Consider the following 15236-nt stretch of genomic DNA (forward strand, 5'->3'; position numbering starts at 1 on the left):
GAGCAGACATGATCTACCCAAAGGAGCCTCTATTGTTACTGGGCTGCTGTAGGAGTTCTCTAAATCGCTGACGGCCAAGCATCGTTATCATCCAATTTACTATCCTGGCCTTTCTGGCGTACGCATCAACCCTATCACTCCATCTCAATTCGGACCTGCCACGACTCTTCCGTCTATGTGGACGATCTACAAGACCTTTACGAGCGGGGTCGTTCGGTGGCATTCTCATGACGTAACCCATCGGAGCCTGGCGAGTGTAATCCGCTGTATGACAGTGAGTTCGTCATACAGCTCGTAGAGCCCGTCGTTCTTGAGGCTCCTCCGGCAGCTATTTGGAGTTCATAATTTTACACTTCTTTTATTGGTCATCCAAACACCAAGAGATTTTGGTAACTTTTGGACATATTCAATGCCTCAGAAGCTTGTGTTGTGACTAGTGATGTGCACAATGATTTGAATGTTCAGCATTGATTAAAATCTTACTAAAGAGTGAGATAATCCAAATTTCCAAGTAGATGACTTATAGCTCGTTTGTTGTTTAACTCGTTCACATCACAGTTAGCGAAATAAATCAATCAAAACTTCTTTGATTTAACCCTTGTCGGCGACCATCATCTTATGATCTAAAACATGTTTTGTCTCATGAGTGGGTTAATTGAGGATTCAATACTTTAAGGTGATCTTTAACTAATGATTTAAATCATGAGTGTATAAACTGAAAATTTAACATTTCACACTTGGGCCCATCAACTCATGAATTAAATCATGATTTAGTTCTACCAGGTGATTCTAACTCTTTGACTCAGATTGTAATTCTTCAAAAATGTTGTTTTTCCATTAGAGACATGCGACATGCGTTATGAGTAGAGATGTTTCGAATATACGAGGACATCGCTACGATAGAACATCATCTGCTTAATGATCATTTGTTCATCCTATCCGGTTATCTTTATAGCACATGATTTTTATGGCTAGTGTCCAAAAAGAACGCAAATTGTGTTGTTGTTAAAGTAAAGTTGTTAAAGATTTTCTCATAAAATTTCATATTTGAGTTCTAGTTTGTCGAGGATATGGTTGAGAAGGATCATAATAGATTTGAAGGCAATAGATCAATTGCCTTTCAATTCAATTCTTTCGATTCTCTTTCAATTCTGATAAAAGGATAATCTTCTTCTTCTTCTTGACCTCTTTACAGTTGAGCACGTTGTGCTGACATGTCCTGGTCACCAATCCGTTTTGAGGAAGCTCTCCTCCGGCAGGTCTAGATCCACTTGATACAGTCAACAATATAGTTGCACTGCTCTACGCCTCGTGCCGAACGGAACGCTGACGCGAACCTTCCTGATAAGTAGTCTGACACCCTCATCACCACCGTTATAATGTCTGCTCCGCCAAACAGCTCATCTAGCCCGTGGTTCATTCTCGCCATACGCGCTGCTCACAAAAATGGTCCGTAGCACCCGCCGCTCGAAAACAGCCAGAGTGTTGGCGTCTTCCACCCGTATCGTCCAAGACTCGCGACTATAGAGGACTACCGGCCGTATCGGAATACTGCAATCAGAATTGCTGCATTTCGTGATGAAAGAAGATCGAGCAGCCTAATTAATTCAAGCATCTTAACTAAGACGTCGTCTCTTGTTACAGTGTTACAAAAGATAAGAAAAACTTATTCTTATTTGTCTTATTTGTCTCCTTTTTGAGCGAAAGAACAACTGAAATATCGTTTTTTCATGAATTTCATACCGTTTCAAAATTGTGCAAGGTGATTCACATAAAACTGCATCCGAATTTTGGTGATGCGTTGATGAAAGTGTTAATCATACTTGTCTTCACACTGCATGTAACCGTCATTTCAAAACCAAACGTCTTACGTCTAACGTCTTATATTTTGGCCATGTTGCATCACTGCTTAGACCAGTATGTATATGGTTTCTCGACGTTTCTAGAGGGTGCCGCGGTAATTCAAAAGATACGTTGAGTAATAAATTTAAATTTTCAACCTACAGTTGCGTGTGTTTAGTCGGATAACTAGTGATTGAGTATATTGCCTTAGAATATATTAGAAAAAATATCTAATCATAATTTTATGTCCTATGTGGATGGTCAAGGATTGTTAATGAAGGCTAAGGCGAATTATAAACAAAATAAATAAAAAATGAAGAAAAGTACAGGCCAATTATGAACGACAATTATTTATATCACACTAACACATCAAATAAATCAATACGGCCTCTCCCGGCATTCAATAACAATACAAACAATTTCATCTTTTTCTTCTTCTTGGCGTAACAACCTACTAGAACTGTTTGCCATTTCTCATTTACTTGACTTATTTTATACCACGTAGCCACATAGATAGTCACTCCTGGCTACAGAGGAACGGTCCGGATGTGCCGCTAACAATTTACCTCCGAGCCGTCACCTGATACAAACCATATAGCATCTTCAAAACGAAAACACAAAACACAGATCAAACGTTTGATTCATTATTAATTTATTTCGTTGTAATGTCTTTATTTCTTACATACATTGCCGACTGCTTACACCCACAACATTCCGTCGCGGTTCGTGCTGTCCGCTCGTGTGTTTGTATATGTTTAACGTTCGCTTGTATTTAAATACTGATATTGCTATTGTTACGACTTTTAAATAATGCACTAACCAATAGGCCCTGTTCTGCTCCTGGAGACAGGATGAAATCATATCCTCCCACACTTTCGACAGGGATAGCAACATCCAGTGAAATCATTTATCAGTGAAATCATTTTTCACACACGTCACGCGTCGATTGAACAGCTGCCTAGCTCTCGTTCGCACGTATTGTATTTGTTGAGGAAAAAGTGTTTCCGGAAGTAAAGGGAAACTAGCGCTGTCTTTTATAGCTGTGTGTGTGTTTTTTGTTCAACTCCATCCTTGGTTGACCGAGCCAGAAAAGGACACATTTGACTACTGCAACAAGCTTTACCGCTCTACACAGTCCATAAACTAACTGAATAAATAACGAGAAATTAACAACATTGAGTCGCCGCATTGTGTTTGCTCTTGCTTACAACTACGCTTATCTAAAGTTTTGCGTGAACATGTGAATAGTTTAATTGCACCAAGGCCACGATAGGCCCTCACTGTAGTATGATCGCCTGCTATGCTATTTACCGCACACGGGGAAAGTGTTTCCTTCGGGTGTTTGAGAGATTTGTTTTATTATTTTTCCGTAAATTGTTTCCTCTGCATATCCGGACGACGTCGTCTAGTCTAGCCTAGTGAAATGAAACACATTCTCATTGTGTTGTTATTGTTTCTTTGGTCGTAGAATTTACCGATCACTGATGAGAAGGGCCTCACTGTACACTATCGCGCTGTGATAGCACATATTTTTCTTCAATTACAAAATTTTAGAAGGAAACACTTACTCTCGGTTTGGTGCATAGAATGTTTGTTTCTCCCTAACCCCTTTGTGTCGATCGAACTCTGTCCCAGTAAGGTTAGAGCCCGGGATGCCAACTGGACCCCGTAAGAGTGTCGTTTGCTTGGAGTTGGGAAGGGTTTCGATGTGAATGTTAAAAAATAAATCCAACTTAATCGTTAGTATTGTACATGTCCCGGCTTGTCGATTGGAAAAAAAGCGGCCGGCACACGGTGTCCTGCCTAAAGTGAAGGTAAGTACGTCTGGGAAACTGGATGGAAAATGGAAAGGCCTGTTGCCAGTAAAGCCACCAATCCGCGTACGATCGGGGGTGGGAGCGAACGATCAACCAATCGACCCCTCGTTGCTCGGTGGCCGATTGGTGGGAGTTGTGTCGCCTTTGCTGCTACTGCTGCCACTGCTGTTGGTTCGGGCCGGCGGCGTTGAAGCGGGAACGCTGCACAGCGCACACGGACAGGGACCACCCAATTTTTTGGCCAACATCGATCGCAGCTTCAATGCCGGGCCGAGCTTCATGCCGAGCGAGTTCGTCAGGTGTTCCTCCGTCAGCAGCGGCAATCCTGCACCGTCGATGCTCTGATCACGAAAGTTCTGCGAAGTAGGGAAATAGAGGAAGGAGAAACACGATATTAGTCATTGCTTGCGACAGATGAAACCGAATAAGCTCGGCAGGATCTTGCACCCGGTCACGCTCCAACGCGTTGCATGATTGTATCGGAAAGTCGTGGCATATCAAACGACACAACAAACAGATCGTTTAGTTTTCCAGGATAATCGATCCATTTGTTTTTTTTTTGTTTTTGGGTTCATATTTCGGACTATTTATGTTTTGTTCAAATCGCTTTGTGAGCATTCCCAAACTCCACACTCATGTACACATTTCGTTGGATTTGCTTCTATTGCACTGAATCCCCTTCCAAACCAATGCAAGAAAACATCCAACGGAAGGAGTTAGTTACCGGTCGATGAAGGGAAGACGCGATTGAAGACTGAAGAAAAAATCAACAACCAACCTTCCTAATGATAGCGTTGTTGGTGCTCAAATTGTGCTTCCTTCTATCGGTGGCCATCGCATGTATGTGGCTAAAAACAAAGCGAAACAAAAAAAACCCATGCCACAAATGGCACGAGAAAAGCAGGGCAACTTGTTGTTGATGATGCATAAAGCCTAGTGCAGGCGCTGCATCTCGGACCGTTGGAGTATTTCATGCTCGCATGCTCCCCAGCTGCTTTTGGGGGTGGTGGTACCAGTAGACAACTGGACAGGATACGAAATCTGTGCCAGTTAGATTAGCAAGCATAAGCGAAACGAAGATTATGCATATCAAAACCCTCATGCCCGATCCGATCGCGAATGGTCCAACGATGGCAGAGGTGCGCTGGTGCTGCTGGAGAACAGCATATCCAACAGCAGCCCTTCTTCGCACAACCAAATCGTAAAACGAACGATCCCGTTGGCACGCGCCTTCGGGCGGCCGACGTCACGATCCTACCATTAAACCTTGTGTAATAACAGAGTACGCCATCGAGAAGGCTGCTACATTCGCCATTCTGCCGACGGGAGACGGTGCCATGCATCTTGGTTCTAATGTCATGTGGATGAGTGAAATGTGCAATCGTCTAATGCCTTTTTGATGGGATTTTGGGAAGGTTTGCATCGCATGTGATCATTGGAAAGCGATACCAATTGACGGACCAATTTATATTCAAAATTTATTAAATTTTGGAATGCTGTATAGACAAATAAAATTACAACAATCATCTGGTAGAATACTGCTAACATATTTCAGTAAACATTACAAAGACAATATTTTCAATTACACTAAAATTATGTTTGTTTTATTAATATCTCCCTCGATCAGGAGCTAACATTTTTGTCTTGCCCTAATCTAGTTAGCTCAGACAGCCGGGAACATTTATGTTGCGATCGGTGCAGCAACCGTGGTTCGTGATCCGGTGCTGGGCCCATGCACCTTCACAAACGCCTCGAGCATTTCATGGCGAATGTACAAAACATAGGCTTGAGGGAAAAAGTTATGTTGATTGTGTTACCATTGGCTCCGGTCAATGCCTACTGCAGCATCATCTTTCGCTCATTTCCACTCGGCATTAGCTGATGCACTCGAGCAGTTTTATTTCCGATTGATGGAGCTAGATGTTATTTCTATGGACATTTGGCAGTAAATGTTAACTATGTTGATGGGCTAGTGTAATAGACCTTAAATTAGTGTTTACAATTGCGATAATAAAAATCGCCTAAGGTCGCCTAATAATAGAGGGCCACTGTATTTTGTAGTTTAATTGGCATATTGCTGGACTCTGATGGATGCAGCACTAAACTAAACGTATGACACTAACTGCAACTAGGTCATGTCCACCATAATAAATGGCAGGATAGTAAATTCTTTGCTTTGAGGGGCGGAGTCATGGTGACAATCGATTCACAGGCTTCAGTGTATAATGCCGAACAGCCATGAAATCAACTCCCTTTTTTGATCATGTCAACACTGTTTAAAAAATATTAAATATGTTCAGTTAAATGATATAAATTGTATAATAATAATAATACATTACAAATCCCATACATCAAGAAGATTTCTATAACCTAACGTGTTTTTCTTCTGGAAGTTCCAAGTTTTCCATAAATTTGTCTCTTTACAAGTACATTCTAGTACAACGTTTGAACTTATTATAGTTTTGTAATTACTTTTTAAAATGTTGATACTATATTGAAAGACCTGGGCTATTAAGAGCCCGGACTATTTTGTTAAAGAAATACTTAATATCTCAGAGTCGCTGTTTGAAAAATCATTTCGTTTATCACTTGTTTGACTGGTACTACTAGGTAGGCAGTATCGTTGGAGGTACCGAAGAATATTTCCATTGTAACTCAGTGTAACACTGTTGGCAAGTTACGTGGGACATTTATGAGTTCGAGAAGTTTTAACATACCATCACTCATCAAGTTTCCTTGAAATCTAGGAACTCTGGCATCTCTGGACACCGTGCGTTCGTTCGAATAATGTCTAGATCTAACCATCGGCTTCGAGGAATATCTTCAGCTTTTAAAACAGGTCGATTCAAAAGTCTAAGGTTGCGGCGTTGGCGGGAAATTTCTGGACAGTTAGCTAGATCACTCCCCCATGCGAGTCGTTGGTAGTTCTGTCGAGTGAAAACCCTGCGCCACTACCCAAAAAAACATACCCGCTCCAATCTAAGTACGTCAGTACATGTATGGGAAAGAAAAACATTATTTCCCATCAATTTCTGATTTCTCTGACAATGTCCTACAGCAATATTGGACATGTACAGAGTTTAAGGCTTTAGCTAATCATAGCTTTCCGATGTACATTTGATGCACGAAGCGTTGATCTGATCGAAGATACACAATGTTGCTATGCGGGTTTGTGGTGACAAGTGCTGCTGATCTTCAAGGTCCTTGCAAAACGCGTTATTCAGATTAGATGACTTACACATTCCAAACACACGAATCAAGGCGGAAACAAGTCAACTATGACAAATGAACCGTTTGGCACGACGCACACACCTTCTCCTTCCTGTACACCCGGGCAACAGGTGGGTGACTGCCACTTGCAATTGATTATACCCAACACGAGCTATCCGTCCGACCGACCGACTGGTCAGTTTCAGTTTCCGAGTGTTGCTACTCCTCAAAACTCGATGGCCAGTAATTAGCGCATTTCGCATTTCAGACACTCGGAGGTTTCGCTTCAGTTTGTGCGAAGGGCAAACGATACGCTGCTCGGCGAAGCACTTGCCGCTTGGTTGAAATCTGGCCCCACGGGGCCTTGGTTGGTTGCGAGCTGGGGGAGGACGGGCACAGGAATCAATCTTAGCACCGGGAAGAGTCGTTTCGGGTAGGGATCGAAATGTTAACTATTCCCACTACGCCTTTCCGGCCGCCAATTCTGCTGTTTCGATTTACTGCACACAGGCACCGGCTCTGAGCAGCAGCTGGGCCAACTAGCCTCGCATGGTTCGCTTTATCTATATGCACATTAAGAAAATTCACCCAAAGCAGCAGCAAAGCGAGTGCGCGTGTGCAAAAGCGCAAGTACGGACGCGCGCGCGCGCGCTCACTCACGCCGACAGCAGCAATTATGGAAGGGGGTGCGTATGCGCGGCGGGACTAGTACGCGCGTGCACTCGTGTACTGCATCGATGCACCAGATGCACCACGGCGCTGGACGAGCGCCACCGTACTCATTGTGAATGAGTGATTGCTGCGGCCGAGTACCGTTTCGGCCGTGCTGGTCGCTGGCCCGCTTTGCCTTCCTTCGGGGCAACCGACGGCTAGGACGATGGTTCCGTCGTGCTCCGGAAAGACGCCCCCTAAAAAATGGCCTTCGCCGGAGCTCAATCAACCGACCGGGAAAAGCAGATCGGGCAGATACAGCGCGCCTAGGGATGGAGCGAGCCGATGCACACCCGCTACTCGGAGGGAGTTGCGTAAAACCACATTCAACAAACCCAGGCCAGGAGTTTACGCTAGTCCTACGAAAACCGACAATTTGTGCAATTGAATGCTTACGATTTACTCAATGAACCGAGCGTTTACCGTGCCTTTACCGTGCCAGCTTACTTTCGTTCATAAATCTTATCGCGCCGGCAGAGCCCCGGCATGCCGTGGCTGCTACCGGCTACCAGGATAGGTGGGCCCCGTTTTGCAAATTGCTATTCTGGTGGCCCCATATTGCAGCGTTGGTGTTGTGCCAACAGATAAACAACGGTTTTTTCCCCGGCCAAGGCTCGGGGTATTGGGGCTACAGATCCTCAAGATTTACGGCAGCTCTAACTTCAATCAAGCACTCTCCCGTTGGCTAACCATCAACGAGTACGGCGTCAATTATCTTAATAATCATATTCAATTCGGTCCTGTTTGTCTTGATGAGAGGAGCAATCGCTTTTACGTTGCGAATCGATTTTAATTCTCAACCAAAGGACGCCAGGGGCAATAAACTACAAATGTTTTCGTACGTCCTCAACAGCTACTTCCAGCCTTGAGTCGTTCGAATCGTTTCAATTTGATTTTGTAAGTTTGTATCAATAGCGGAGGATGCGTCAAATGTTCGTCCATCGGTTTTTTTTTTTACTGTCGTTGCCTTAGGTTCACATACTAATTAATCATTTGGCTTACGATATGTTGCCGAGCTTTTTCTCCTAATCGAACGATGGTCATGTAAAGCGGCAGATTAGAGTGAAGACGGATGGCAAATATGGGCCTCCCGTGCCATTGGTGCATGCAGTAGCATAGAGCAATCAGCTTTTGATTGAGATCCCTTTTTTATAATGCTCCTCTCTCTCACCCCGCAAACCCAACCCCTCCCCCACATCACCTCCTCTGTGGCACTTAATCACCCCCTACCACGGCAGGTCAGGTCTCTGTGCACTTACGTCCACTGACGTCTACAATTTTGCTTCAAAATCATTTTATTCTCCTTTTGTAAGTAGCAACAACGTTTTGCGCTATAAAAAGCAATAAATCAATGCTGCCGATGTAAAGCACACTGTTCATTCGGTACGGATGTACCTTTCTCTTCGTGTGCGTGCGTGTATGTATGCGCGATGGGAAGCAGATCCATCACCGAGATATTCAATCGGTTCCAATCGCTTTTGCAGAACTTTCAGCGAAGGGAAACATTGGGACGGAGGGGAAGATTACAACAACAGCAAAGGATAAAGAGAATAAACCACAAACTTATTTATGCTGCATTGCTTTTATTAGAGAATGGTTGCAGCACAGACGCTGCGATGACCATTTTTACAGGACGTGACAAAGTCATCACCGGTAAGCGGTAATGTGAAACAGGCACCAAATTCATCACGCAAACATTGTAAATGTGCTGAAATTTGTGCAATTAGCCGAACCCATATCGAACAACATTGTACGAAAGTGTAACACGATACACCTCGGCGGCGATTGTGAACACGGCCGGAATCTTGCGGTCCAACAATGTTTCAACCGCGTTCTCCGGCAGGCGATCGCTTGATCCGCTTTACCACCAACGAAACGCTCCATTAAACGCCTGCTCGCAGCGGTGAGGTGAGAGCAATCTGCAGGAAATTGTTATGATTAAAACCTGTGCCATATACACATAAAAGATTATGCGTTCATCGGAGACGCGCTGCCATTTCTGATGGAGCTGCCGGTGTGCTTTGGCAAGATTAGCCGCTCAGGTGACCGACCAGTGAACGCATGGAGCGAATCGGGAAAGAAAATCGATCCCTTCCTTGGGCTTTGATAAGAAAATCTCACCTCCCCCAAGATACCCAGCTTCCAATATGGCTGCCAGATTTAGCAAAAACGGGATGCAACTTCAGCAGGACACAAAACAAGTGGAAGAAATCACTGGAACGACACTCACACAAGGATCGCAAAAAGGGAGTTGCATTTGGAGCGGGTGCAAAGTGTAATATATTTGCCTGCTCCAATCAAGCCGGAATGAACCCGCCAGCGGTCATCCTTCCCCATCGTCAAAGACTCACCTCCAAACCTCGTTTCCTAACCCTCCAACATGGTGGACACTTTGTTTGCGCGCTAACTTTGCACCGAGCGAATGTGCCGAGGCCAATAAAGGAAGACACGAGAACAAAGCTTGGCGAACGAGCTCCTGGTGCAACCGGCAGAGCAACAGAAGATTGCACGCTCGCGGGCACATTTTAATTCTGCGAGGCACACACCACACTACCACCATGACCGTACCATCCAGCCGTGGACTGTGTATTTCTGGAGGTCGTAAAAGGTTAGAATCGAACGTCTAAATTGACCATGATCGAGACGTTTGGTAGGTTCGAACAGAAGACGCTTGCATTTCGTCATGCCGGGAGCTTTCTTGAAAGGAAGAAATGATAATGATTTATAACGTTGTAATAAAATTTTGTACATTAAGCTACACATTTTACGTAGCTACGTGAATATATAAAAATTGGCTTACTGTAAATAGGATACAATTTTGAGAACTATTTTTTAATAACATAAAAGAAATTGGAATAACGTATACCGTTCAGTACATTTAAATACACAAATTTTGGTTGAATGTGTTAACAAAATGGGATGATTAATGTCTAATGGCGCTCTACTTTGCAAGAATCCATCAATTTTCTAAGAACATGCAGAGAGTTCATACTGTTATAGAGTTTGATAACTACGTACCAACTTAAAGTTCTTGTGACCTCTTGAGGGCTTAGTTTAATGATATCCCCTTTGTAATTAATTTAGCGAATTCTCGAAGGATTCGTTACATTTAAGTTAATTTTTACCTTTTTTATTTTCTTCCCCTAAAAGACGTCATTAATTGCCAATAGATATGTAGAGCTGAGCGAAATTACACCTTCAATTCAATCGACTTTACTTCTCCCCAGTAAAGTGTTTCAATCTCCCAGCTCTAGGATAAAGCTTCATGGAGAAATTGAAGGGTCACTTACATACACACTTACGACACACGCAAATCACACACACACACATTCTTCGCCAAAGCTTATAAAATACGCGAATGGTAAGAAACGCTTAAATGTCTTACCACCGCAGCAGAATCGCGCGAAAGGTGTAAAACCAGCATGATATCGATACCCGCAGCAACGTCCCTCGGTAGGCTCTGCGGACACCGTTCGAGCTGCTGCTCAGGAAGCATAATGCTGCAGTAATTCATCGGAAATTACAATCACCGGAGCGCATCCCACTGCACCGCGATGCATCTAACCCACTCCGGCCCCATGCCGGCAGTCCGGCAGCCGAACGGCACCACACAACAGCCAACAGCGCGGAGTTGCGTGCGCAAAAAGGCCGTGTTCGAGGCAGCGAAAAGCGACGATTGCATCAGTCCCTCCACCACCGAACCACCGATAGAGGCGCACGGGCGAAATAATTGATCCCCGCGGCTACTTGAATAAAATATTTGCTACACATTTGCCGTTCTCTGCGCATCGGTCTCGTTCTTTTTTGCGCTGCGCTCGGTGTAGCAGCATCATCAGCAGCTACCCCAGTTAGCCTCCCGGGTCCTGACCTCGAAGACCCCGGCAGTGAGGTTCGGTTTGTTTCGGGATTCCTGGAATATCTTCCCAACCCCAACCCTTATCCCAAAACCCGCACTAACGCTGGGCGAACAAAGACTGCACAATACACTAAAGGCCACCGGATAGCCGCTCTTGATTAGATCCTTTTTCTTTTACCCACTTCGCCGTTCGGACATCCCGGCAGACCCACTTTAAACGCGGGGAACAGCCAGGGTTTGCCAGCGGGAGGACGCAGGCGCGCGCGACGGACAAAAGACATCCTCGCTAAAGGTTCAACTGAGGCACGGTTTTGCTTGCAGTGGGAGGAAAGGGGTGGCAAGTTTGGCGAGACCTTTGGCCCGGGGCATATCATGGGCCGAGACCGTGTGTGTGTTGCCTTCGTCGTCGCACTCGCGTCAAGACGCACCGGCACTGGCAGTAGTAGGCAGGACTGACGAGCGAATCGATAGAATTTTTAATGAACGTACCACGAAAAGTGGGGCCCGTGATTCTCGAAGATTGACGATCGACCTTGCACCGATGGGTCCTGGAATTCGACAAAAATCATACTGATGAACGGGGCAAAACACAGCCGACACAGACTTCAGCGAATTGTGCCGAGCGCTGCCCGTGGCTAAATATCCTTTTGCCCCACACACCAAACGGGAAGCTGGCGTCGGTCGTAAACGATAGAAAACGACCACGGTTTGGTGAGGTTTTACTGCTTTTTTGGGTAAACCATAAAAACCGTTGCCCTCCTTCTCTGAAGTCCTTCAGGTCTATAGTTGTTCGGATCGCAACATAAATCGCTACACAATCAAAACGCTCACGCTCAATCAAACAAAAGCCCGGGAATAGAATGCTCGAAATTTTATGCTAATAATACGTTACCATTCCCGCTCATTGTAGAACACCCGGAGGACATTCGTAAAATCCGTCCGCTTGCGAATCGAAACCGCCTGCAGAAGATGCTGCTCCGCTTTTAAAAATCGGGAACGATCCCCGAAACGACTGGCCCCAAAATCCCACCATGAGCGAACGCAATTGCTGGAACTGGAGCACACCTTTTACTTTCGAGGCAACTGAGCTTTTTCGCCTTGTTTCTTTCTTCTCATTACCCGCGATGGCTCGTAAAATGAGAAAGTTAATCGCAACCGACTTGCGCAGGACCTTTATCGATGCGTAATGGAGAACAGATTTGTGTACGAGCTCTAACGTCGTGCGCGTTCTTGTGCAAACGGGACGCGATGTGCAATCTTCATTGGAACGCGATTTGGTCGCGTTACGTTCAATCCGATTTCAGCAACAACCTGCTTAAGCTCTTAATTAGTTGCAGCGGAGCGCGCACCATTCTGGGCGCATACATCGGCAGAGAGGTGCAATTCAATTCTTTCCCGGCCAGAAATACACACGCACACGGTGGAATGGACACCGAAGGAAGAAAGGATACAAATAAGCGGTTATGAAGCTTAGCCCCGGCAATGATTGCATTCACGATTGCGGCCCAAAGAAGACCCGGTCCTTTCCATTTTTTTTTTTTACTTTTATTTGCCGAGTACTCCCTTTTTTCTGCAACTCCCTTCATTCGTTGGACGCCGGCCTGTTGTGTCGCCCCGGTTGTGAGCCGCGCGTGAATAAAGATTTGCTTGTTTTGTGCATCTTGCCCGCTGTTTCGCAAGCGTTCGCACTTTCCGCTGCCTTTCGCTGGTTAATTAAGGTGAGAGTAAAACACTTGTTAACCTGTCGAAACGCATTTCGGTAATTAACTTCTCGTTCGCAGATGATGGAAAAGAATTAACAGTTAGTTCGACATTCTGCCGCAGGAGGGTTTGATTTTTTTTTTGGTTGTTTTTGCAGCATATGCGTTTGTTTGGTATATGATCGTTCCTGTCGGTCGATCGGTGGTGAGCCATAAAAAGGGCAACGATTTGATAAGACGGGGCTTTTAAAATTCCACATGCCTGTGCTCGATGATTATGTCAGTGCTTGTCAATGATCCCATTACAATGTGTAAGTGGAGTACGGATTGTACTACAAAACATGACTGTCATAAGGCAACGATTACACACTCCGAACGTCTTCCACCAAACCGGCATTAAACGGCATGCAGTCATGCGCAAGGATTTGACATTACGCAAATCAAGCGCTAGCTAAGATCCTATCGCGTACGATCGCCTTCAATCGCTCAATCGCGCCCACCGCCCGGTAGCATTTTGCTCGAAAGGTCAGCAGCGAAGCGCCAACAAACGATGCTGCAACCACAATTACCTTCAGCGATTGGTGCATTAATGCGATACCCCGTGAAGAATGCATCCCGGCAATCGCTTCTAATAGGCACGGAAAATACCACAATATCGCAGCAATTCGATCGCATCCGATCCGAAAGAAAAGCGATTCTATGCGGCAAGCGGAACGCAAACGGACTGAGACTGATCCTGTGCGAGGGCAATGCCGGGACCGCTGTTGACGAGTCCCGGGGAGGTCTCGGGTGAACTGACCGTGCGCAGTAGCCCGGGAGAAAAATGAGCAGCGTACTTAACCTAAGACTAGTTTCCGCTGCATTGCAATACCCTTTCCCTGCTAGCCGAGGGCAGCATTGGTGTTGGCGTGCAAACGAGAACTGCATCTCGCCAACGAAAGGCAGTCGCAGATGCGATGTACCATGATATTTTTTTTTGCTCCCTTTTTTGTTACCTTCCCTCGTCAAGTTCCGTTCCCTTTATCCATCGACGCATATCGGTGGAAATCTAGGGAGCGACGATAGCAAGAAGGGCCACAGACGCACAGTTTTGCGCTGCCCCCCCATCAAGAGACCCAGAAGCCCAGAAGGTAGCTGATCTTTGCAAAACAGCTATAGAGATGTAATGAATCTGTTATGCGCAGGTACTCCACAGCTGTGTGCTAGAGAGTCGCTTTTCAACCGCTGCTATTGTTGATAGACTGAAACAGGAAGTTCAATGTGTGCTACAAGCAGAAGATGTTTGCAGCATGCCTGATCGAGGCATTGGATTTTTGAGCAGATAAAACATCCCAGAGTTTTCGTACCATTGTCCCGAATCTGTAACTTTAATTGCAGGCGAGTTGAGGCTGATAGAGCTTTCGAGGTCTTTCATGTTTAAACATCTTATTTTGTTTCTTAACATCGCTTTGAAAAGGATTACAAAAAGTAAATTCTAAGGGATTTGCATAATGACAGCACGACCTCTGTGGAAATCGCCAATATGACATTAAATTTGTATTATTTTTTAGGGTCTAATGTATTTCCGATCTATTCCTATTCTTCCTCTAAAGAATTTAAAAATCTTATATGTAAGTGTACTGATTTCTTCACTTAACTATATTCCAGGGCGTGAGAATACAGACACAGATTATAGTATTGATACCGACTAATATTGTTCGTTTAGGAGTTTGAAGCTCTTCAATGCTTCCAATGACGTTGGAGATAATGTAGGTCTACACGTCCAAAAATATCAACGTACGTTTAGTAAGCTATTCTACATACAACTGTTCTAGTGACAGTGGCAAGTGATCTATTTCAAACATAATTTAATCGCTGCTGGAAAGTGTATGAGTAACTTGGAGTTGATGACTTCAACTTTCGATTTGAGCTTTTGAACTTTGCATAGCCTAGGGGTAGAAGCAACGAAACTTGCCCATATTGTAAGCATCTAAACTAGACCGCATTGTTTGTAACAGGGATCCTACGGTCTGCAGCCGTGAAATATGAACAACGACAGTTACACATCTGCAAAACATCTTCTGCCGCACCCCCGTCGCTGAAACATGACACAAATTCCCT

The 15236-nt window shown here is 44.8% G+C and overlaps 1 protein-coding gene across 1 annotated transcript in view; it reads right to left on the minus strand.

Annotated features, from left to right (window-relative positions):
* Positions 1-2487: 2487 nt before the first annotated feature.
* The window catches only part of LOC128301794 (probable serine/threonine-protein kinase nek3), a 48143-nt gene continuing 35394 nt past the window's right edge, over positions 2488-15236 (minus strand). Inside the window, exon 7 of the mRNA XM_053038424.1 lies at positions 2488-4015. Within this exon, the coding sequence (XP_052894384.1) occupies positions 3749-4015 (267 nt within the window). The 3' untranslated portion in view covers positions 2488-3748. The remainder of the gene's footprint in view (positions 4016-15236) is intronic.

The sequence above is a fragment of the Anopheles moucheti genome, chromosome 3 (genome assembly GCF_943734755.1).
Source record: "Anopheles moucheti chromosome 3, idAnoMoucSN_F20_07, whole genome shotgun sequence".
In the NCBI taxonomy this organism is placed as follows: domain Eukaryota; kingdom Metazoa; phylum Arthropoda; class Insecta; order Diptera; family Culicidae; genus Anopheles; species Anopheles moucheti.